The sequence below is a fragment of the Anopheles funestus genome, chromosome 2RL (genome assembly GCF_943734845.2).
Source record: "Anopheles funestus chromosome 2RL, idAnoFuneDA-416_04, whole genome shotgun sequence".
NCBI classification, from domain to species: Eukaryota; Metazoa; Arthropoda; class Insecta; order Diptera; family Culicidae; genus Anopheles; species Anopheles funestus.
Window position 1 is genome coordinate 36,812,106 of NC_064598.1, and position 24,991 is coordinate 36,837,096.

The following is a 24,991-nucleotide window of genomic DNA, read 5'->3' on the forward strand; positions in this document are numbered from 1 at the left end:
CAGCTTTTAGCATTGATGAAGCAAATGGTACAAGGCGCGCACATGCCGCAAAGATGTTTGAAACGTGTTTTACATTTGTTTTAGTTTAAAAGTTTGACTACATATTAGTATTGTACTAGTACCATACGTGAATACTACACGCATTATTCTTATTGACTAGCTCAGCATATTCTGCTTTACGAACATTTCTTTCGTGAATTGAAAATACTAGACCACCGTTAGAATAGTAATTGTCTGGAAAAGTAGAGTTTATTTGTAATTAGTCAATCATAAAGTATACCTGTAACGAAAAATAAAGTAATTATAGCGATGATAAAGTTGGTTGCAGAATTCACCTAGGTTTTCCCCAGTGTATGCAAAATTTCCTCAATGCTGATAACATATCATCGAAAGATCGTTTCTTGTTCACTCTACTTACTTATCGACCACTATAACTACAAATGAGTAGTTACACACAGTCACTTTTTCAGCTGTACATTTCGCGTAGAAATGTATTTAATTCTCTTTACGCTTGTAGCGAAAATCGCGGAAAACACTTGAATTTAACCATAAGTTTCCCACCATGTCATGGGCAATCGAAACTACACCTTTCTACAGGATTATCTTTTGCATCAAATATGGGCTAGAACATAAAAAAACAAGAACTTCCAACAGTCCAATAAGTTTTACAAAGTGGAGTAACATGCTCCCAACGAATACAAAAAGAAATCACCTTCGAGCTGAATTACACAGCCAAGACAAAAATGACAATCGCCGCTCTTGTTGTGTTTTACAATTTTTACTTTATTTTTTGAAAATTTTCCATTTTTTTTACTGTATTCCGAAAAATACGTTTTCCACTTATTGCTGCGACATTACCTACAGTTTCATCGCATGATCGTTTTGTTAGTACGATCGGTTCTGAGTTTCAATTTATGAAATATGCTCACACTAAATAGTAGATTATAATTATACAATACAGTTGTAAGAGTTGAGAAGGAGTGAATAGTAGTAATTTGTTGACCTTTTTGTTTGGTTCCGCATTGAACCGTGTTCGTGAGTTTGCAAATGACGACGATTTTCCGTTCCGATATGTCGACGGTTTTACACAATGTTGAGTTGATTGCATCCACTGGGTGGGCTATTGCGCAAATTGTTCGGTTATTGGTTATGTGCTGCACAGCTTCCCGCTCACGAACAAAAACCATCGCACATAGGACGAAACGAGAGAGTGGCTGTTGTATCAGCATCGTCCAAAGAATTCCAATTTATGTCTCGATATTTACGTCACCTATGGTTTTATGGTGCTTTAAAACGTGTTGGCCATGAAGCCACTGTCTAACTTCGGAAACAAAAATAACCAGTGTCCTGCTACACATGATCTATCTATTTCATCTCATTCTTGTATTACGCTAGAATGAGAACACGTAGCAGCATTCGCTACGGAGCTACTCTCTGTTCGCATGGAACATACATTTTCAAGATTTCTGTGCTGGGTTTTAATGCTGTTTAACACTGTATCGACTGCTAATCCGTCGACTCAGAAGAAAAAAAAGGTCTACATTGCTCTTTAAATTATTTAATTTCCCTTTTTCCGTAGACTTTGTGTTTGTGTGCTTTTCAGTAGAGAATAATAGTTGCACCAGCATGTTATACAACAAATCCGATACATTCCACTGCTAATGTTTACGCGGAACCATTACGAGAACATATAAATCCGCTCCTTTTTAGTGCTTTATTCGCACGCTACGTCATGTTGTAGTGCTCACCATCCAAGTATATCAAACACAAACTTCGTAGCCATTTCTTTGCGATCGTGTACACGTTAACTATGTTTCCCGAATTGATGGCTTCGTTGCCATTGTGCTAGCAGGGCGGCATTACACACAACTACATGGATGCCCGACCGCTGACCTACGTTTAAGTATTCCATTTAATCATTTAATCGTCACATATTTGTGGCTTATCCTATACTCATGCTATGTTTATCATGTTCATTCCATTGTAAGCAGTTAATAATCATGCATTATTTATTTTGCATAAAGATATTTTCATTTAAAAAAAAACTTCCAACGCTTTCATGAGCCGAGGCTCGCTTATGTTTAGTCACTTCTCGTCAAAATGTAGATCCATACACATACACATCGGTGCCTATATATGGCTGCGAACGATTATTGAACAAACTATGCTTCCTAACCGGATCGATTCGAGATTGCTATCCAAGACTCTTACGTGCGCCACTAAGTTCCCGCTTCTGTTTGTCTGGTATTTATATATGATTTGGTGTTCTGAAATAATGACCATACGCCATTATTTCCGGTCTCAGATAGATCAGTCAAATGGTAAAATAGGTATTGCACGGCTTGAGGGAGCAAATGAAATATTGAAATTATGTATCCTTAATTTTTAAAACCTAACATATCTATCATCCCAAATGGAACGAAGATAAAAATTCAAATAAAACAATAGCAGAAGCTTCACGATCAAATCAATTAAAACCTATTTGCGTAAACTATCACACAGAACATTGCAAGAACTTAGTTGCACACTTTACAAAAACAATACAAAAAAAAAACATTCACATAAAACATACACGCACATCTTTTATTTGCGTTATATATCAGCTTTATGTAAAAAAAAAGATCGTACCGGTCGGTAGTTTCCTCTAAAAATAATATTAACCAATTTTGGATTACGTTGTAGCGTTTTGGAGCCATATTTTGGATCACTAGACTTATGTTTTACCACGCATCGCTATAGTCGATCCTTGGTGCAAGGGCAAGGCGTACTAGGCCAAGCTTATAGTACAATTCTATGTAACCGACCCTCTACAAAAGCAATTCATTTGTTTAATCCTTCATACATAGCCCTAAGATGCAGTATGTCAAAGAGAATAGAATACAAAAGATAAAATCAACAATTCAACTTCTTCTAGACAAGTATCATGAGGGTTATCGTAAACGGGGGCCTTTTGTTTCCTAAACCAGGCTTCATGCCTAATTTTTACAAACATTTCAGCTGCTGTCCTAATACTTTTTTACGAACATATATTGCATAAAAACTAACATGGGTTGCAAATGGCTAACAAAAATTTCCAATAGTTATCCAAAAAGCCGAACTTTTCCCAATCAGGAATCATTTGTTTGTTTCCAAATATACCACCAAACGTGTGGTAAGGATTCTACGTAGTGTGTATGTAGGAGCTCGATCAGTACACACGATCTGCTTGGTAATTGTTGATACACATATAACTACACAAATAGTGATAGTTTCGAATAGCTTGCGCAACCCACTATGAAACGTGATCATCGTCTTCGTCTAAAATATGGTGTTGGTCACGCACAGTGCCACACATAAACGCTGCCGAAAGGTAAAATGATGTCAGACATTTAGTAGAAGATGCATAAGTCAAAAATGTGGTCAACTAAGAAACCACCGTCACGTTGTGTTCAGTTGTCCAAAGCGCAGGATACCTAGAGTACGATGGTCCTAGTCAGAATGGTAAATTGGTTAGGTGATTTGGATTTCTGTTGTGGTATGTGTGATTGTGTTGATGCATCTTGTCGTGTTCTATCGCTACCTTTTTTTTGCGGGGTGGGGGAGAGCTTAGAAACGTCGGTTCTGGTTTCCACCGCCTTGGCGATTGTTCTGTCCCATGCGGTTCGTTTGCTGGGAGCCACCGTTGAAACGTTTGCCGCCAAAATTGCCACCCATGTTGAGACGATAGCCGCCGCTGCCCATGGCGCCACCGCCTCCACCACCCACGTTTTGGCCGAAGTTGCGATTAACGCCGCCACCACCACCCATGTTGTTGCGGTTACCGCCACCCATGTTACCGCCGGTGTTGTTTGAACTTCCACCAAAATTACCATTGTTGGAATTGTTGAAACTGTTTCGCTGGTTTCCACCCCCGAACCCATTGGTCAGGTTAAGGTTGGGTAGCGGTGGGTCGCCACTATTGAATGGATTGCTGTTGCCACTAATGGCGAGACCTTCGCCGAGATTTTTACCGGAAATGAAAGCCAACCGAAGCAGATCCTGAATGACCTGCGGGTTGCTGAAATCGCCACCATTGTTCGGATTGAACTGATTGCGTGGTCCCTGCATGCCAAAGTCTGCAAAAAAAAATAACCACGGAAAGAAGAATCCATTATTTAGCTGAATGATTCGTTACAGAGGTGTAGGGTTAACCCCGAAGAGGTACTTACTAGCTGGTCCGCTGAACCGACTACGTTTCAATGGTGGCGGTCCGCTGGAACGATCCGACGAAACGTTCTCCAGTACGGCCGGATTCTTGTCGATGATTTCCTGCATAGCGAGCGAAATTTTCTCATCGTTTTCTTTGAAAATTTTCTTGTTAATTTTGCCGGTCACTGGTTCAACATTGCAACGCACCGGTCGCTGTTTCTCGTCCAGCTTCAGCACCTTTTCGGCAATTTCCTTATCGCGGAACTCAATGTACGCGGTGGTGCGATCCTTCTTTACTACGCACTCGATGAAGCCAAACTTGCGGAACTTCTCAAACAGCTTCTCTTCCGTGACGGCCAAATTAAGCCTCACCACCTTGATCGATTTTTCCGTATCGAAGTACGTGTCCTTACGGCCTGGGAACACGTGCAAACACTTGCTCTGGAAGTGCTTGCCGTTGAACGCCTTGATGGCTTCATTGGCCTGTTCGCGGCGTGCAAAGTAAATTAGCGCGGCCATCACCATGGACGTTTGGCTCTGCTTGTACGAAGGAATGTTCGGCGAGAAGATAAACTTAATGTGTCCACCATAGCTGGAGAAATACTGTTTGATTTCGCGTTTGTCCGCCTTGTAGGGGAGGTTCGCAACGTAAATTGGCCAAAGCTTTGCTAGCGGCTGTGGCGGCGGACGTGTTTTCTGCTCTTCGCCCTCCTCGCTCGAGACGCCCTTCTTCATTGCCGGCAGCTTAATATCCAACACTGGAAAGGGAACAAATGCGAACATCGTTAGGTAAAGCACGCGGAAGAAGAGTTAAGACAGGATGCATCCTTTTTTTTGCTTACCCAGTGGACCATCGTAACGCTTGACACCGATGGTCTTATCCTCTGTGGCGCCTTCCTCGTCTTTCTTCGATACCGGCATGCTGGTACATTCGAGCGCCCGTTCTATCGAGCTGGCATCCTTGAAGCACACCATACCATGCTCGTCGCCAAACTTGCGCCGATTGACAAATTCGATCTCGCCGTACTGCTCAAAGTGTGTATACAGCATCTCCTCTGTGATCGACTTGTCCAAACTTTCCACGTACACGCTTGTCTTGAAATTTGGTATCATCGTGGCAATCACGTGATGTGCGTGGACGCGCTTACCCTCGAAAAGCTGCTGGTTCAATTTGTCAGCAGCGGCTTTGGCCTCTTCGGCCGTCTCGTAGAAAACTTGCGCAGCCGGCCCAAAGTTACCGGTCGTGACGCGCACCTCGGTCACGGTACCGGAGCTTTCGACAGCCTTTTTCAGCTCGTCCTGGGAGCTAATCCAGCTCTCGGGAATGTTGTACATCTGGACGCGGTTCAAATTGCGGAAGAACAGCTTGGCAGCCCGCAACACATCAATGTGCTGGTTCTGATCGTGCCCGTTACAATCGTACACGGTAATGCCCGCTTCAGCGATCTTCTTCATTGCTTCCTCCTTGTCCTCCGGACTGGTGCAAGTCACGTAGGCAAGCGGATGGAACAAAACCACCGACTGGACCTTGGCCAGATCTTTAAACTTCTCATACACGTCCTCCTCCGTTACATCTACCAAAACATACAATATTCACATAATCATCGTCATCGTCACGTCAACGGAACAAGCACGAAAGCACGAAAATCATCAATTGGATGGAATAGAGAGAGAAGAAAAAGAAAAAAATAGAAACCAAAATCAGGCGACAACCGTTCATTTTGCATTTTGTCTGTTTGTTTCATGTGCTTGGTCAGCCTGCCAATACCGTAACCCGGCCACCGCCAACGCTTCGAGCTGACGGAAGAACCGCAACGGATGCGCTCGTTCGACAGGCGACATCACACAGGACAAATGCAACAACCAAACAACTACGCAAAACACCGCCAAATGCGATATTTCATTATAGATTTTTACATCAAAAACAAAGCAACGGATTAAAAAATGGTGGTAGAAACAACTTACTCTCATTGTCTACAACATGTACGAAGACATCCTTCTTCATGTGACAAATGACGATGAACTCAAGGTGCATACGCAGCCGACGTCCGCGGAAGACAGAGTTTTCTTTCTCCTTGAGAGCCTTCGTTGCCGTCTCCTTATCTTTGAAGAGCAACAGGGCTAAGGTGTACTGTTTGTAGTGGAAAATTTCCACACTTTCAACCGGATGGTCCGCAAAAAGCTCCCGCAGTTCCTCCTCGGTGATGTCGGCTGGCAGATTGCCAACATTCAATTTCTTTTTGTTGTCTGAAAACAGAACGCACAAACGGAGAGAGAGACCATACAGAAAAATGCATCTTTCGGACGGCAACAAAACACGGCAACCCGCCTTCTGCTCCAAAACCATGTGTGTATGTGTGTTTCCGAGTATTCTCGGTTTCTCTGTAAAGTATTTCTATAGTTCCATCCAGTTTTTTTTCTCTTCTACAGCGGAACCGGAATGGAACCGTGGAGCGAAACGTATGACTAAACGCAACTCTTTCTAATCTAAAATACCAAACAGACTAACAGGTGGGATCGCAATTTTTGTGGTTTGTCAATGTTTGAGCAGCGGGCGGATCGACGAAGCGCCGAACCGCTACGCGCTTCTGGTCAAGCAAAAACATTACATTATTGTTTTGTTTTATTCGACAGTAGGCTATAACGACGACGACGGTGGCGACTTTCGTATCGTTTTCGTTCCGGAACTTCGCTCAATGCTTGCTTTGTCGTTGCAGATTTGTAACTCTGAAATAAACAATTTTAGTTTGGAAATCCATACAGTGAAGGACGATGGAAAGGATGTGAAGGATTGGTGAGCTGAGCTAACAGTCGAAGGGACGGCATGCTATGCGGCCGCCATTGCGAGAACAGCAGCATAAGCATCACTTTAATGGCGTTTTTTCTCCGGCTCTGCTGCTGCCCGTCGCGTTTGCACCGTTTCACGCACACACACTCACTCTTCATACACGGTGCCGGTAAGGGCAAGAGGAGGGTTATGCGCGCGTTTCAATGCGTGTATGGCCAGTGAGATGATGTGAGAAAAAGCATTCTCATTTTTTTCACTACCGCCGCCATTGTTCGCCCGATCGGCTTCGACGGAAACCGTAGACCTTGGCCGCAAAGGTGCAAAAACCGGATATGTATGCTACAATGGGGGAGTTTAGGGGGATGCTACGCTGTGGGGATTTTCAGACGCGAAAAATTGTATAACATGTTCGATGAAATTTCCTGGCCAAAAAGTATATCCAGCCTGTGTCCCTGTGGATGAGATATCTAAATAGCAATAGCGACGCCATTTTAACCGTACGCAGCGCGTCCTTTTTCCTTGGCTACACAGACCGTCGAGATTGGTAGCGTAAATGAAAGCAGATTTCCGGCGCTTTCCGGATGCTTAATTCTTTTCCACTGCTACGTTTGGAATCCAGCCCCAATGAGGCCTGCTACCATCATCATCATCATCGTTTCACACACCAATTCACGCTTACTCACCAGCCTTCATTCTGGATGGGTTATCAGCCATGATTTTTCACTTTTAGTGCACGGTTCGTGAACAAATAAAGAAAGCGTTGATTCGTTTAATGGCCACCTATTTTTGCACGCCCACTGTTTGTTTCACTTTCACAAAGCGCAAGGCTTCACTTAAACACAAAATCTTTTCCAAATAGGCGAACGTCGAAAAAAGCTTCTGCGTACGCTACGTGTTCGGAGTCAGCGGTCCCGGCTTGGCTCTCTTGTGCTGCGACTGAAAAAAAAACTCTGCTCTACGACTGGCAGGCTCGGAATCGCCCATTTTATTCGATCGGCATGTGTCGTAGCTTAACCCAGCACAGGTACCTTCGCTTTCCCTACCGTTTACGTCACGATAGTTGAAAAGGAAGACAGTATGCGCATACGATAGAACGAGCAAGCGTACACGAAAAAAAGATACCTGCAATTATGGGTGCAGACCCTGTTGACAGCAAGTTGACGGCAACTCGCAGGTTAGACCATGATGCTGTTTGAAAATTCGCCATTGTAGGAAAAAATAAAGTACAGTAAATGCTTCAGAAGGTTGTTAAAAATAATTCCCGAAAAGTTTTCTAATCTATAACCATTATTGTTTTCGATAGGCAATGATTATTGAAAAAATATTCGTTTTAAAACAAAACGTTCTGCATTACGATGATATAGCGCATACAAATGTCATTATGTCAAGTGTGTAATTTGTCAAAAAGATACGTTATAGACGAACCTGCCCGCCGTAGAGTTTTGTGGTAAAAGATTTCTGCAGTCGCCATTTTCTTCATTCTTCTTTGTGCATCCACTTGCTCTGGATTTGTGCTCTCCGCCTGCAGTGTGTGAAAAAGTGCAACATTTTAATTCCCGGAAACAAGTGGCTTTGTATTGTGACTACTGATTCTTCTAAGTTTTAAATTTGTGGACTAACATGACTGACGCCGAGAAAAATGCACCAGTGGCTACTGCCGAAGCCGCAGGTAAGCGAGAGTCTGATTGTTTTTTTTTTTGTGAAAAAAATGGATGAAAAGATTACCAAATCTCGGCTAACTTTTCTCCGTATTCCGCTTTTCTAGAATCGACGACTGCTGACAACGACGGAACAGAAGGCGACGTGCAAAAGGACAACGGTAAGTAAAATATATAATGTTCTTCGCAATAGATGAATCAAATGCTCGCATTGAAAAATTAACAATGGCGGCGCCTTGTGGCCTTGTGCTTGGTGTAGCGCTAGCGCTACGCATCGCGCTTGTATGAAAAGTAGGCGCTGAGTGTGAATTCAAGATGGCGGACATAATGACGCCAGCCGTCTCTTCGGTAATATGAATGTTTTATTAGAAAAAATATTTTATTTTACCAATCGTAAAGAAGCAATTCTTTTGGCCTAGTGCAATACCTTGTTCAATGTTGGTTTTGAACATGAAATGAAGCTGTTTCTTTACATTTCGTAAATGAGATGAAATTATGAGAGACTGGGCAAATTAATAGGTGATAGACCTATGTACAAGAAGCTTAAATTAAATTACGACCGTGAAACCGCAACACAGTAAATTTATGTTCTTCGATGGTTTCGATTGTTCTCTCTGTTTTCTAGAACACCAACGTACTATCAATGTCGGTAATTTGCCTAAGGATGTTACGGAACAGCAGCTTCGTGACCATTTCTCTGGCCATGAAGTGGAACGTGTGGAGATTTATCACTATCTGCGCAACACCTTGGCATTGCTAGTGTTCAAGGAGAAAGCAGCAGCTCAAAAAGCTTGCGACGAAAAAGATGGTTCGATGTTGAATGGCCGCCGGCTTCGTATTCACATTGAGTACATTACTATCCGGCACACAAAGAAGGACGTGATTGTGGTTGTCGTTGATGATGATACGACTGAAGAGAAGCTGTACGATCGCGTCAAGGAGCACTGCGAAGTAACGCAGGTGTTTATTTTCCATCCGCTCGGCTACGTGCATCTGGGCAAGGATGTTAATAAGGGGGCCATTTTGGAGAAACTGAATGCGGCCGGATTGAAGGCGTATGATGTAAATGGTCGCGACCAAAATCAGCACGTTGATTTGTGGCGTGCAGCTAAGCTGTTCTTCCGCAATCGCAATCGAGTGCAGCTGTTGAACATACCCCAGAAATGGGTGGAAAATACGGACGAGCTGAAGAAGGCTTGTTCTGAGGCGGGCACCATTACTGACGCAATCTCAAATAACGTGAGTCAGGGCTCGTGTAACTACTATGCTCGCATTTTCTTCGAAACGGAAGAGCAGGCCGCCAAGGCTGCTGGGTTGCTTAACGGAAAAGTGTTCGAAGGCAAGCGCATCCATGCCTTGCATCTATCGTCAGCTTTGCTCCCCGACTACAAGACGTCTGTTTATGTGTCACCGCTGGAACGTACCGTCACGGAAGAGGATGTGTATGAACAGTTCAAACAGTTCGGTGAGATCGATTTCGTCAATCGGCGCAACTGCGGGGAAAACGCTATTGTGTGTTACAAGACATCGGAGGCGGCAGAAAAGGCCCTTGCATGTACCACCTTCCCAGCACCGACCGAGGCCAACAAAGAGGCTACGAAAACTGTCACTGTGAAGCGTTACGATGGTCCGCTGGTACTGCGAGTGGCAGGCGTGAAGCGTAAAGCAACGACCCAACGCACGACGGCAGATGGCAAAACACGCGAGCCCCGTTCTTCGGGCGGTTCGGAGCATGAAAAGTCCCATAAGGATATTTTGCAGAAGCTGCAGGCTTTTTATCCCGTGTACGTGTCAAACATTCCCTTCAGCTGCCCTACGCACGTTATTCGTGAATTTTGTTCGTCTCACGGCGGTGAAGTGAAGTTCATCTTTTCTCCCCAACATTACTTGCCCTACCGGTTGAGCTCTCCGCAGCCGGTCAAAACGGCAATGGTGTACTACACGCGCCGCAACGATATGCTGAACGCGATCAAACAGTTGGACAAGAAGATGCTTAACAACCAGCACCTGCATGTGCTGCCCGGACGCGGAGACACCAACTTCAACCTGCAGAAAACGGTTAAGCTGACAAAGATCAATGAATGTAAGTAGCAAACGATGCTTCAAATGTTGTCCCCAGATCAAGCTTGTTTGGTAGCGGAGAAGCGGTTTAAAATGCAACCGGTGACAACACAACCGATGATGCACACTCCGTCTCTACGCCTTAGTAAGTAGATGTACATTAAAACGATGCATATTTTCTTCTTTTTCCTCCCATACAGCCCTTTCGGAGGATGCGATTTTCCGTAAGATGCGCCCACTAGGTAAAGTTGTACGTTTGACCAAAAAGAATCGCTCACTGGCATACGTCGAATTTGCCGACAGTGCCGATGTTGAGAAGGTCTTGAAAATGAAGCAAGACGAGCTGCCGATCAATTGTGTCTTTTCAAAGATCACGAAAGATATCAGCCGCAGGCTGTACAACGAAGCCGATCATCGCATTCTCGGTACGGTCATACGATTGTTGCGCCGTAACCCGAGGATGCTGAACAAGACCACCGGGGCGGGTCCACTTATGAGCGGCAACAATGTCGTTGGCAGCCCCGGTGGATTCGGTGGTGGCAAACGTCCTCGCATGAATGGTCCTCCTGGTAAGCTCTCATTACAAAATATCGTCTATATTTTTCACCTTTCCTGTGTATTTCTATGTAGAAATATTAATTATCTACATTCACGTTAAGCAAAGGTTTTTTGTTATTATAGTTGACTTTTTATTTCCTTCGTACATTTGTATTTTTGTGCTATTTTTCTATCCCAAAAAAGCGTTTCGTTATTATAAACAAAACGGAATAAAACCCGTTTACTTTATTGTTCTCAATCTTTTTTGGAACTGCTCCATGACATCTTAATTTATATCTTTTCATTAGTGTTGTTTTTCTCTTAATGAGGAAGGATAAACACAGCAATAGCATAGAACTAATCATGTAGATTTTTACAATCCATTAGTACAATCCCTCAATAATTATTTGACACGATAATACACATGAATGCTACAAATGATCCATTCGACAAAGTTCTTTTTCTGATCAAACTTTTGACCATGCATATGATAATATGCATTTGAGTTTTTGTTCAAAAGTGAGTGTCCGCAGTTACGGGAAATTGAACGGTTTACTCAGACTTATTCTAATTCTTAATTTCTGTGGCTGCTGTTTCGATATTTATGATCCTTCACTCACAAACTCAGTAATGCATGGTGATAAAGGCATATGATAGAATGGTATAATCGATTGGATGTTTGTAGTGCCTACACATTCCATCTTCTTAAGTACAACGCATTTGTAAAGCGACGAGCGGCGTACAACAGTTAAACCTTTCGTCGAAGGAATGCGCATTTGGGAGAATGTTTCTCATTCCCGTCTCTCTTTTTTTTCATTCAACAATTTCTCTTTCAGGTTTCGGCAATGTACCGCCCTTCAATCCCAATAATGGTGGCAATAATCTTAATAACAACCAAGCCATCCAGGACCTGCTGCGTCTGGCGTTCATGTCTGGCAAGAACGTTGGCGAAAGCCTAGCCGCCGGCGGTGGCAATGTTGGTGGCAATCAGGGCCCCAACCGCGGCGGCGGCGGCGGTGGCGGTTCTTTCAATAATGCCGACCCACCAATTTCTAACCAAGGCAATAGCAACAATGCCTTCGGTGGTGGTGATGGCGGCTTCGGCGCCGGTGGCGGTGCCGGCCGTACAATGAACAATCGTAATCAGAACATGAACTTCCGCGGTGGTAACCGCAACAATCAGAACAACAACGTCGGTGGCAATCGAGGCCTCGGCAACAGCAACAACAATGCTGTTAACAGTAATTTCGGCAACCAGAACCAGAACAATAGTAGTGGCCCGCGTGGCGGAAGCGGTGGTGCGCTCGGTGGTGGCAACAACAACAGCGGTGGTGGTATGATGAACAACCGCAACAACATGAATAACATGGGCAACCGCAACAATAGCAACAACTTGAATATGAACAACAAGCGCACCGGAGGCAACAATCTGCAGCAGCAGAATACCGCCATCCAGTCTGGTGGCGTCGTTGCTGGGGCTGGCAATTTGAATAAGGGCACTGGCATGCGGGGTAACAATCAGGGCATGGGTGGCGGTGCTAGTGGAATGGGAGGCAGCGGTGGAGGTGGTATGGGAGGGGGAAATATGGGTCGTTCGAACAACATGGGTGGAGGAGGTGGTATGGGAGTTGGCAACAATCGCAACGCCCGTAATAGTAACTTTAACGATAACAGTTCATTCGGCGGTAGCGGTGCCGGAGGGAGCAACACCAATACGTTCGGGGGTAGTAGCAACAATTTTGCGAACGACAACTTTGGCGGAGGTCGCAACAATGACAGCTATTCGAACGACAATTTTGGCGGAGGACGCAATGATAATTACTCCAGCGACATTAATTTCGGCGGTGGTAATTCCGGCGGCGGAGGTCGCAGCAATTTTGGCAACCGCAATAACGATAACTATGGTGGTAGCAACCGCAACGATAATTTCGGCGGTGGTAGCTCCAACTTTGGTGGTAACTCGTTCGGCAACAACAGCCGCTTCGGCAACAACAGTGACAATGATGGTCCCTTCAGTGGGAACAGCAGCGGTAATGTCGGTAGCGGAAACAATACCTTCGGTTTGAATAACCGCGGCAACAACTCGTCCAACAGCCGTTTCAGTGATGACAACATCGGCGGCGGCGGTGGTGGTGGATACGGTGGTGGTAACACCAACAACCGTGGCAATAATTTTAATGACAACAGCAACAACTTTGGTGGCAACAACCGCAGCAGCGGTGGCAACCAGAAGCCACAAGGTCTGTTCAACCTCGGTGGAGGTGGGGGTGGCTCCGGAGGTGGAAACCTTGGCGGAGGCGGCGGCAATATGTCGTATAACAATTTTGGCGGAGGCAACTCGAACAACTCGGGTGGCAATAATTTCCGCAACAACGATAACAACAAGGGAAGCTGGATGGGTAATAACAGCAACAATAGTGGTCTGGGTGGGGGACGATCCAACAACAACCAGGATAGTATTGGTCGTTTGGCGGGCAGCTTGTTTAGTCGTCGCTTCTAAACAAGCAGTTGGTTTTGATTATCAAAAACCCATGCCTAAACGTTCATTAATCCCGACACAAAATGAAGGAGGAGTGTATCACAGGTGTGTTTTCGAGCACGCCACGTTTGGTCATTCTGGACCAACGATGATGCTCCTGAAATTCTCTTAAGCATCCTTGACAAAGGAAGGTAGTTGAAATTTCACCGAGAGACGATCCCTATTTTAAAACATCCATGGGTAAACCACCATCCTGCATCGGAAATCCCTAACCATCGTGCACCCCACCTATTATGCTAGCAGGCAGCAACATTCAGAGAGAATGTTGTTCCGGGTAGGATAGGGCTAAGTTAAGGTATCGATAGTTCGATATGATTTATTGCGTATATCGCAAGCGAAGATTCAAATCTGCTAAATCCATGTTTTACGTTCTTACGCGCGCTTAGTTCATATTCTATACCGATGTAGCGATATAGCTATCACGTTTTACCAGTTTTATTGTGAAAACAATTTATTTATTTTTAATTCGATGATGGTTCGCAGTTTTCACATCCATTCAGTACTCTTCCATTTATTTGTTTCGTTTAGCGGGAAGAGAGCAGAACCTTGTCTTTTGTGCTGTCAGACATGCAATGTTTAACCTTACTCGATTTATGTATGTATCGCAAGAAGTGCAAAGATACTTAGGATTAATTGATACAGATATAGCGAACCGTATGGCAGTTTAGATACATAACATAGGATAACATTATTTTAACTGAATTACATTCTTTAGAAATGTATCCAAAATGTAACATTACAAGTAAATTGAGCAAATAACTACACGAATGCAAGAGAATAACAGTTGAGAGTCGCATTTGGTTGAAAATAGTGCGCGATGAAAGCAATGTTTGGTGTGGTGTATTTGATCTTCAGTTATTTGCCAGATCGTAAAGTGTAAAGTATATTTGCGTTTTTTTGTCTATTTTGCTTGTGTAGTGATTTTCCTTCACCTAACACGACTGCATCTGCATGAAATGTTTTCTTTTTCGTTTCCTTCCTAATGATCTTTAATAGATCAGTTCAGTGGACCGTTATTATTGAACAGTCTTGAACAAAAGTCTATACTTTCTAATGTAAACAGATAAAATGTATGCCATTTACTAGCAATTTTATAATTGATATGAATCGGCAGCCCAATCGTACAGCAAAGTTGATAGAACATGACATGTTTTCAACAAACACGTCCTGCGTTAAAATTTAGACTGGGTCCAATCCTCCGTGTGTTACAAAACCTATCCGGGGATGTATTAATCCAGCCACTAAGACATCAAGACCGATCATGGTTACAAAACCAAAAACAAGATGTAAATCATCCAGAAAACATAATGCAGCATCATCACGTGAAAGCTATTCTTATTATATACCCGACCCAAAAATGCACAGTCGGTGCCGGTTGCAATTGCTCTATTTCTATCAACATAGTCGCTTTTCATTGTCAATTCTAATCAATACCTTGATTTAACAGGACTAGAATTTTTGTCCATTAGCCGGTGAAAGTAACGCAGTATAAATTAATAGCATGCTTTAAAGCTATGAAAATAATTATTGACAGGGACATCCACACCAACATTACGCGAAATGTGAATCCGCACATCGTCAAGCTCTTGTAACTTCAAATAGTATTCCAAGAGGAGAATCACTTAACGTTGCATTGTAGAAGGATTTGCAGCGCACACTGTAGGCTTGTAAGTTTCGGGGTCACCAAAATCCTACCGCTATTAGTTGGCGTGTCGCGCAGGCTATTGGGCAACAAGGGCGTGCTTATCGATTTGTTTTGAAATTGAAAACCATGTACAACTAACAGTCAGTCAGGCAGTCCATCCACGTGTATATGATGACTATCGGCTGTCTCAGACATACACGTTCTTTTTCTAAGAGAAGAGCACCAACATTTGCCAATTAATTTGGGTGTGCAACGATAAAATGTCGTGTCGCAGATTGATTGAAAAGCATGAAAGTATTTGTAATTATAAAGTATATGCTACGAGTCTGATGCACTTGGTAAGGATTCCCTTCAAGGAAACTCAGAAGCTAATAGAACTATAAACAAGAACCGGTAAACTAATTCATTCAATATAAAACTAAATAAAATTGGAAAAGAAACCAACAAGTATAAGCAATTGGTTCGATAGTTGTCTGATTGTTATTGTGATAGACAAAGTTCGTAATATTTGAGCCAGTTGGGGGAATATTATAATTTTTATTTATTCCTTTTTACAGTGAGACAATCACATAGTATATGTTCTGTAAGTGAACTGATCTAATGCGTACACCCTGGTACTTTGTACCCCTAGCCAAGCAGTCAATCACGACCAGTGTGTCATTACGGCAATGGTCGTTAAGACTCTTTCCCCGCGACTCTGCAAAAAAAAGTGACTTCTCTTTGCTGCCGCACAGGAATGTTCGATGTCCAAGAATCAACAAAACCAAGTAACAGGATGAAACGGAATATCTAAACAACAACCACTACTACTACTGGTCGGCTCGGTTGTCGAGTCTACGCGTATGCGATCGCAACGCATCAATTGACAAACATCCGGAAAGCCATTACTGCATAGATCGCCTGACACAATTCTGTAAGGTGTCTAAGAAAAGGTACTTCCAGACAGCTCCAAAGCCTAGCAGGTGGTAAAGATTATACCACACGCATTACACACATCCTATGGCGAGTTTTTACACGATGCCTGATCAACCAACGCAGAAATGATCGTGTTCTTTTAGATGTGTGCGACACGGATTACCTTTACTCAACTACGTTCAAGAGGATTTTCAAAGGAGAACGAAATTGTTCTTACTCCTCGCACAACTATGTATGTAAGTACACACTTCAAATACTTCTTCTACGGGTTGCCGTGTATTTCACTATTCTAGAAAAAATGAACAATCAAACGACGACTGATCACATCACACATACATACATACATAAATCGAACCAAACAAGGATCTTTTGTCCAGAGCGCGATCCTGCCGAAAGTTTCCTGCTTTTCAATTCAGGAGCAAGGAATATTCATATTCTTGTAAGAAGTATCTCTTTTTTTTCAATACCGATCGCCCCACCACAAAGTATGTACCACGAAATCTTTCTTCTACCCTTTGCACTATTTAATTCTACTAGCAAAACAGTTTATTTTAATAGAACTTCAACACTAAATCTGCATATTCAGTACCTGCTAAAGTGCCGATTTAACAGCAATATAGCATACTATAGCTGAAGTATGGTTTTTAACGGCTAAAGTATCAATGTAATGTATATTGTCAGCTCGGAATTGCGAGCGTAAAACTTTTCACAAGGGAAAATGAATTCTTTCGCCATACAGTTTCATATTCAGGCTTTATTTTTCCCATGATCAAAAACTACCAGCTGAGTAGAACAGCTTCTGTTTAACTTATGATTCGGTTAGATTGAGCTGAATCGGTGTTAAGTCAGCGAATACTGGAGCTGTTACGGAATGTCCGAAGCTCGATTGAATGAACATGGGCTCAGCTATATTTAACCAACTACTAGAGCGAAAATTATTTTACTTTCAAGCTATTTCCTCCTTTATAAATATGTTGTTATTTATTGTTTTCTATTCTTTTCTCTTCAATATAACGTATTATTTACTGGAACAGTACTACCTATTAATGTACTTTGATCTTTCTTTTAGTGCCCGAGGAGCTTCGTGGGGATGTTACATAGAAACAGAAAACCGTTTGGGTTTTCTGTTAATTAAATAGTTAAGTTATTTATACATTAATAAAAACATAACAATCAGGTAAGCGGTTTATCACAGACTCATATTACATGAGTCATCTTCGACGGATACAACGGGACTGCGTGCCCTATGGAGTGGTAAATATGCAAGGGTGTTTTGTTAATTACTAATCAAACTATATTATTACTTAAATACTATATTTCACACTATGATTTCGCTATGCTCAAATGAAAACGAAAGATTCCACGGTGTTTCGATTAATGTTCATCGAACCCGGCAATATTATAAAAGACGTGATGATGTGATATATAATTCCATAACACTTACGCTAGCCTCTAAGTAAATGCCATTCCTTTCAGTTCACAAAGTGGAACGCAGGTGTATACTATCGGATAAATTGGTGCACAGTGTGAATAATTGGATGTGAAAAAAAGACACCCGAGGCCCATTTGTTGTGTTCCGACAGATGGGCCAGGAATGTTGAATAAAATTATCAAACCGACGTGTCTCAGTTCTTGGAGAAACAAGGCGCACAGTGGACTGTAAATAGCAATGGATCAATGTTCGAAAAGAATAGTACTCTTTTGGAACATGGATTCGTCGGTTGGATGAAATATTCAAGCCGTTTGTTTACCTTTCAATTACGCGCATATTTCCTGGGAACGAAAGGCACGTCGTTTGTTGAAAATCAAAATTTACTGACTTGTTTGTTTTCTTACTGTATTTTAACCATCCAACCACCAAACCTATTCGCGCTGGGTCGTCGCATTGATGTCCGAATCTTTGGGGTCATGTCCGTTGTTCGAATCATCTTCCACACTTGCCTGTTGTCATCGTCGACTCGAATGTGTGCTTACTGTTGTGCAAATTCGGCAATCCGCACTGTTGGCTTTGCAACGCATTTATTCCACCCACGGCTGTTGGTGCCTACCAAAGATACGTTCGACGATGAGCGATACTATCAGTCTATAACACCCACACCGGCTTTGCCTGTACCGGCCACCATACAGGCGGTGGCGCCGGCCACCGCTGTCACGACCGTAATTACTAGTGACAACTCGTTTCAGTCGGAGTATATCCCGGTACCGAGAGGGGATGAGCGATACGAGTTTGCGGCAAGTATGATGCCACGGGATACGCGTATGTACGAACCGAGCGGACTTGTTCCGTCGTCAGGACCCATCGGTGTTGTCGGCGGTGCCGGTGATTCGACAGCTGGAGGTGGCGGTAGTCTATCAAATGCTGGTCCACCCCCACCCGTCGTTCCGCTGTCGTACCGAGGGGACGACCGGCATTATTATCCGGTGGTCAGCACTATTACCAGCTCATATCTGCTGGATAATCGACAGTATGAGCAGTCGCTCAATTCACCCTCGATGATGCACGATCGGCTGTATCAACCGACCACGCACACCATTACCAGCGGTATGCTGTACAATGAGCGGTCACATTATGAAACGGCTACTATTGCAGCCGTCGGTGGTGCAGGTCCACCACCGCCACATCTGTCCAGCATCTCGAACAACAGCGATTGTCATGCAGTGGATATCATGATGCGTTCGGATGCATCTGTTGCGGCAGCAGCTGCAGCGGCCGCAGCTGGAATCGAACATGCTGAAGCGTCCTGGCGCGCGGAGATGATGGAACGCCAGGACGAGATTGACCGGCAGTATTTGGTGTTGTTACCGCGCGAGGACAAGATCGAACCGCAGGACGATCTTTGAACAATGGACCGGGGGTTAGCCACTTCCCAGATGTTCTGAACGGCCAGTAATAACTCCCCCTACGTACGCTGAGGAAGAGCATGCCAATGCAGAAAAAATCGCAAGAGAGGACAAACAAACTACAACTAGTGCTTTCATCGAACGGTCAGCCCAGATATTGCCTTATTTCCTGTAAATGAATGCAGTGCAGAACTGGACAGAGCGAAGACTGCCCTGGGACAGAGGTGGAACCTCTTGTGTGAAAGTGCGAAAATTCACAATAAGCAGATAAAGGTCAATTTTTGTAGCATGAAATACTCCAAACATCAGTTGCCTGAGGGAAATTATGCGGAACGAAAATGAAGGGCTTCAGAAGTGGTAGAGCATGTTATTTCCACACGGTATGTTAAAAGACGTTTTTGTAGTAAACGAATGTTCAAGCAATTTATAGATTAGAAAAGGCATTAGTACCAACACTGAAGAGAACTATTCGCGCTGAATGATAGATGAATGAGATCGAAAGGGCACTATAAACTAATGCGCGCAACAACCTCGACATTAACGGTTCTGGGAGAAACTTTTGCCCGGTCAAAAGATTCTTAAAATTATGGCTTTAAAGACAAACCCGATGAGGAAAAGTTACAACAGCATATATGATAACAATGGTAGCAATATATACATTAACCCTTTCAACGAGGTATGTGCCGAACAGAAAATTCAAAACAAAGAAGTACGAAGAATGAAGATATTCTACTACTATTACCATTATTCTAAATCGTATTGATAAGAAATTGGGCTGAGAGCAATAACCGTAACAAAGTAAGAAACCACAACATTGAAGATTGATTCTAGACGTAAGAATAACAAACCAATTTGTACGTTGATTGTTTTGGACGTTTTCTTTAATTTTTTTTATAAGATTTCATTAGGACAATAATTACGAAGCGAATATGATAGTAGATCATAAATAGTAGGATAGTAAGCCGAGGTTGACGAGGGTGCAGTGTGACTAACAGATAAACCAATACACCTATTACTAACATTGGTTACCAACAACTCCACAACAAAGCCCAACCCCAAGGTGGAGTAAGGACAGAAAACAAAAACTATACCTAGCGTGTTCTATATAATAGTACGTACGTAAAGGCAACTAATGGATTAAGCACTATATATATATAGAGCAATATTAACACTTTGTTATCACACTAGACGAAACATGGAGAGAGAGAGAAAAAATTGCAAGAATAGAACGAATAACGAGAAGTAAAATCAAGTATATTAAGAATTTATATTGAACAACAATAACTGGCCTTAAACATATAAACTATATTTACAAAAGGACAAAAACAAAACAATGAATGCTAACTATTTAAGCAAACAAACTGTGGTGCGTACGCTCTCTGCGTCCCTGTTACCGATGAGGCGGGAACTTTGAAAGACTACTACTTCATTAGGCACTATTTGAAAACAGCCACGAGAAGAAGATGAAAAAAAAACATAGCAGTAACACAAGCATCTTTTGGAGATTGTATGGAGAGCGAGAGAAAGAGAGAGAAAGAATGGAAAATGGATTGTTCGATAAACTCGATCCGGAATAGCAATTTGTAAATAAGATACATATATACGAATTTCTTACGCATGCGTTCGTACAAGCGTCAGCTACTTATCACACATTTTTGTAGTGTGTTGAATGAGAAAAAGTTCTTTATATACCATAATTCTGCAAAAAAAAACCCCATGAAATGCGTTTCAAACGAAATTAAATAGTTCACGAACCCTTTATCCCTCCTCCTCAAACCCCCAAAAACTGATATTAAACCAGACAGTTTCACTTACGTATTATCTTAACAATCGTTATCTGTATTTGATACTAATATCTTTCTGCTATTACTACTGCAAACTTATTGCACTATATATCCTATCTCCTTATTATTGCTCTAAAACTGCTTAAAGGATTAATGATAATGTTACTCAACAATACTCCGATCGATTAAAACAAAGCAAAAAAGAAAAAAAACCAGGAACAAACAAGAACACTCACTTTATGGAAATCAAAATTCATCGTATGTTTTTACAAACAAAAAAACGGTGATTAATTTTTGACACGAGTTGAAATCAGTTGAGTCGACATCGATGCTAGAAGCTGCTGTAGATGATAAATGAGGAAAAGGTGTTAAAAGTAATGAAAACAAAACAATAAAAAAACACACACAAGTAAAGAGTGTGAACCGCTTATTTAGTGGAGGGGAATTAAAAAAGTGCGCTAATGATTGAACTGAAAAAATCATCCCTCGTGTGTAGGAAGTGAGCTGAATTTCATGAGCGTTACAGGGCCTTACCGATACGTATTATCGGCCAACTATGTACTGTGTTACTAACTTTCACATTAGTTCTAAACCAAATTACTACAAACCAGGAATGCTAATGGACGGTTTTTGTCATTTACACAGCTGTAAACAGTACACGTTGTTGAAACGACTTCACTAATTAATTGTAAACATTTGCCCATACTAAACATTGTATTGTTTGAGTTTTTTAGATTGTTTGATATGGTATTATAAGTTGGTTTATAATGTTGAAATTATGAAACAGTGGCTAACATTTGGTTTGAACACCCGTTTGATTGTACCCCAATTAGATACCAGCAAACAAAACGAAAATGAAAAACAAAACATAACTGCCCAACTAAAGTACACACAATTAATCGAAAAGTCGTACTGTGGTAGCTAAAGTTTCACATTATGAAAGATGAGAATGTTTTACAAAGCTTTACTTTACTGCTAATTAATTGTATCCAGAGAAAACGCAAAACAGCGCTCCCCTTTTGCAATTATTGATTGCACTTGCACAATAATAATCCAAGGTTTGCCAACAAAAAAAAACAGTGAATAACCGTAGCAGAAAGGTAACAAATCTCAATTTCTGATACAGTGTGGCAGTGTGAAAGCAAATGACAATTAATCAGCCATTAAAAATTTACGAAGGAACGGAAAGATCGAACATCGAGAACAACAACAACATAGCAATAAAATATATATATATATATACAGGAACGGAGAACTCATGTAGTGACACTATAGCGTTCAAAACAACCTTAATGAATGAGTTATCGAAACCAAGTAGTGATATTTAGACGATTATATAACAAATTAATCCTTTATATACCGAATTCAAATGATAGGATATCTCTTATGATAGACAACACTATATTACTAATTTGAAGCGAGTGAAGACAGTAAAACCCCCCCCAAAAATCAAGAGTGTAGTGTAGTGTGTATTACCACAAAGGAAAGAAGACAGAAAACGAGATAAACACGCCTTCCAATATTACTATAAGCAAGCTGACGTTAGTTTTCTTTTAAAAACAATAGGATATAGTCTAAAAAAAGGGGAAACCGTAGTTTTCGATTAGTGTTGACTTCAAAACAGATTACAAATATGGTTACACGTACGTGCTTACGCAAACGCACGACGCACACATTGCAAAAACCGTTAAAGAAAGCAAGGCGCGCTCTTCTACTCAACGGCGGGAAGAGAAACGTCCTATTTAGGTGATTACGATGATGAAACAGTTGGCTATGGGGAATTGGTGGTTACCAAACAATAACTTTATACGATGATATTTGCAATGCTGCGACGTGTGATTAGAGATGGAGGAAAGGAAAAGAAGAAGATGAAAAAAAAAGTTCAAAATCAAATGCTATTAGAGTTTACTTCACGGTAGCAGCAACTTATCTTTATATATTTACCACTGAGAACACGGGGGCTACAATATACAGTGCCAAAAAGGATAATTATAATTCTCTGCTGGGAGGGCAACACGAAACATGAAAATACGTATTTTTGTGCCGCAAGAGGGTACATTAGAAGCGGGGTAGTGCTGCTTACACGGCAACAACAAGATACGTAAGCAGAGATCTAGCACGGCTACACATACAGTTGATCTTGGAAGATCTAAGGTGACAGGTAGGATATAAACCGATCGATCGAACCTAGGAGGATAGGATGGAAGGGGGCGTAAAAGGACAGAAACAATTCAAATCCAACCGGGTAAAGGGATAGAAATGATCTGGTAAAACAGGCGTCAAAACACAGCAAGACGTTAGCAGTGTGATAAAACAATGAATACAAGGTCATACACTGGACCGCGTTAACGTGGAGAGGTAGAAAACACCCCTTGAGAAAGGACGGTAGGGTAAAGAAAGATATAATAGTCAATTAACATTGGTAGGAAGGAGTGTCGCCGTGCCATAATGGCCATTTTACAGAAGGCGGCCCAGTTAAATCTGCGCTTAGAATTAGAACCGACTCTATAGTGAGCGTACTACACATAACTATTGGTGCAAAGTATACACTTTTTCAAACATAACGATCGCTACAGGTACGGGCAAACATGTTAAAAGAGAGAGAGAGAAAGATCATATTAGAGCATAACGTTTGTTACCAGCCGGCACTGGCTTCTGGAAAAGCCCCAAGAAAGAAGGAACACATTAACGGACGTATTTTAGGTGGATGATGATGATGATCGTATCGATCGTACCACGTGCTCTACACCCACAAACACACACGCGGTACGTTAAGGTTCTATTCTCGAAAGCACGATCATTTTTTCTCATGCGACGACGGCATGCTGTTGAAGGTGAAACATTCATTTAGATCAGCATTTTCAGTAACAGTTCTCGCCCTTTTTCTGCCATCAATCTTTTAGTAGCCTCACCACCTTCTCTGCACACTTTAAGATGATCCTTCAACTAATCCGTTACTATTTCGTGTATGCGTGTAACGCACCGAGTTTAAAATTATGGTTTTTTGTGTGAATCACGTGCTGTGGTCCACTTTCTTACGATATTGCTTCGTTAGTGGCGAGTTGGTTTGGTCTGTTGTTTGATACTTTTCCTATCTTCCACCGCTTTCCCAGGCTAAAAACTGTAACAAACACAGCACTAAGCACTAGCATAATAATGGAGAAAGCGCGCAATTACCATTCAAGCAAAACAACAAAAAAAGAACAACAACATTGAACACGTAACTATAAAAAGTGCCTTTTGAATGTATTGTTATTAGAACTTTTTAGCACACTGATCCTCTTTCGATCGGTTGTTATCGTCGTTGTCGTCGTCGTCGTCGTCGTTGTCCCTTTTTCTGCTCCACCTGTAATCGCCATAACAGCGAATTTGATACTGCGTGTCATTATAAAACAAAAACAAAAAACAGTGAAAAGTTTTGATAGATTAATTACGTTGTGTATCAGCACTGTGTGACGCGAGAGTTTTGGTTTGTGTTTTTTTTTAGCTACACCAATCGTAAAATGTTTTTTTATTGGGTCTTTTTGAATCAGTTTAAATGCCTCTAAACTTTATCATTAACTTGTTTTCCCATCTGATGGTTTTGAGCAAACTTAACTATTATGGTATTAGAAAAAATGGAGAGAGTTGTGCTAGTTGAAAGGCAGCACAACAAGACACAGTGTAAGGATGCTTGTTAAATAGTTTTATTTACCTTTTGTTCCTTTAGTTAGTTGAATGGAAGTAGACTATAAGCTAAGCTGAAACAGCATTCATAGATACTAGGATAACAACCAAGCGATCATGTCGCACGCGGAAAGAAGAGGCGGCCTACCGTCATTTGCGGTTCAATGTGTTTGAAGAACAAAAGATTTGCCAAAGGGCATTAAAATGGAACGAAACGGATAATGGTAGTAAGGCTTCTGGGGTAGAGGATGGTAGCGAAACACGCTACGCATATGAAATTTGATACACTTCTAACGTTAGTTTACTCTTCTTCTCTCCTATACTATTGTTGCTCTAGGTCTCTAACGAGAATTCTGTACGTTCAAACGTTGCCTCAATTAGAAAATGAGT

The 24,991-nt window shown here is 42.0% G+C and overlaps 2 protein-coding genes across 2 annotated transcripts; one reads left to right on the forward strand and one right to left on the reverse strand.

Annotated features, from left to right (window-relative positions):
- Positions 1-226: 226 nt before the first annotated feature.
- LOC125763281 (uncharacterized) lies at positions 227-7,921 on the reverse strand. The gene is made up of 5 exons (XM_049426202.1): positions 7,639-7,921; positions 6,133-6,414; positions 5,010-5,741; positions 4,188-4,925; positions 227-4,094 (listed from the first exon to the last, which is right to left on the reverse strand). The coding sequence occupies exons 1-5, from the start codon at positions 7,667-7,669 to the stop codon at positions 3,586-3,588; spliced, it is 2,292 nt and encodes a 763-aa protein (XP_049282159.1). The 5' UTR covers positions 7,670-7,921; the 3' UTR covers positions 227-3,585.
- A 462-nt stretch (positions 7,922-8,383) lies between these two features.
- On the forward strand, positions 8,384-15,848 carry LOC125763280 (uncharacterized). Its single transcript, XM_049426201.1, has 5 exons — positions 8,384-8,624; positions 8,721-8,774; positions 9,239-10,696; positions 10,875-11,243; positions 12,048-15,848. Exons 1-5 carry the CDS (start codon positions 8,576-8,578, stop codon positions 13,709-13,711), a joined length of 3,594 nt encoding a protein of 1,197 aa, XP_049282158.1. The 5' UTR covers positions 8,384-8,575; the 3' UTR covers positions 13,712-15,848.
- Positions 15,849-24,991: the final 9,143 nt, after the last annotated feature.

Excerpts from the sequence above, each read along its gene's own strand:
- LOC125763281 (XM_049426202.1), bottom strand. The coding sequence starts at position 7,669 with ATGGCTGATAACCCATCCAGAATGAAGGCTG. Across the intron at positions 5,742-6,132 it reads ACATGTTGTAGACAATGAGA|ATGTAACGGAGGAGGACGTG; the intron begins GTAAGTTGTTTC and ends ATGTTTTGGTAG. Across the intron at positions 4,095-4,187 it reads TCGGTTCAGCGGACCAGCTA|ACTTTGGCATGCAGGGACCA; the intron begins GTAAGTACCTCT and ends TTTTTTTTGCAG.
- LOC125763280 (XM_049426201.1), top strand. The coding sequence starts at position 8,576 with ATGACTGACGCCGAGAAAAATGCACCAGTGGCTACTGCCGAAGCCGCA. Across the intron at positions 8,775-9,238 it reads CGACGTGCAAAAGGACAACG|AACACCAACGTACTATCAAT; the intron begins GTAAGTAAAATA and ends TCTGTTTTCTAG. Across the intron at positions 10,697-10,874 it reads GCTGACAAAGATCAATGAAT|CCCTTTCGGAGGATGCGATT; the intron begins GTAAGTAGCAAA and ends CCTCCCATACAG.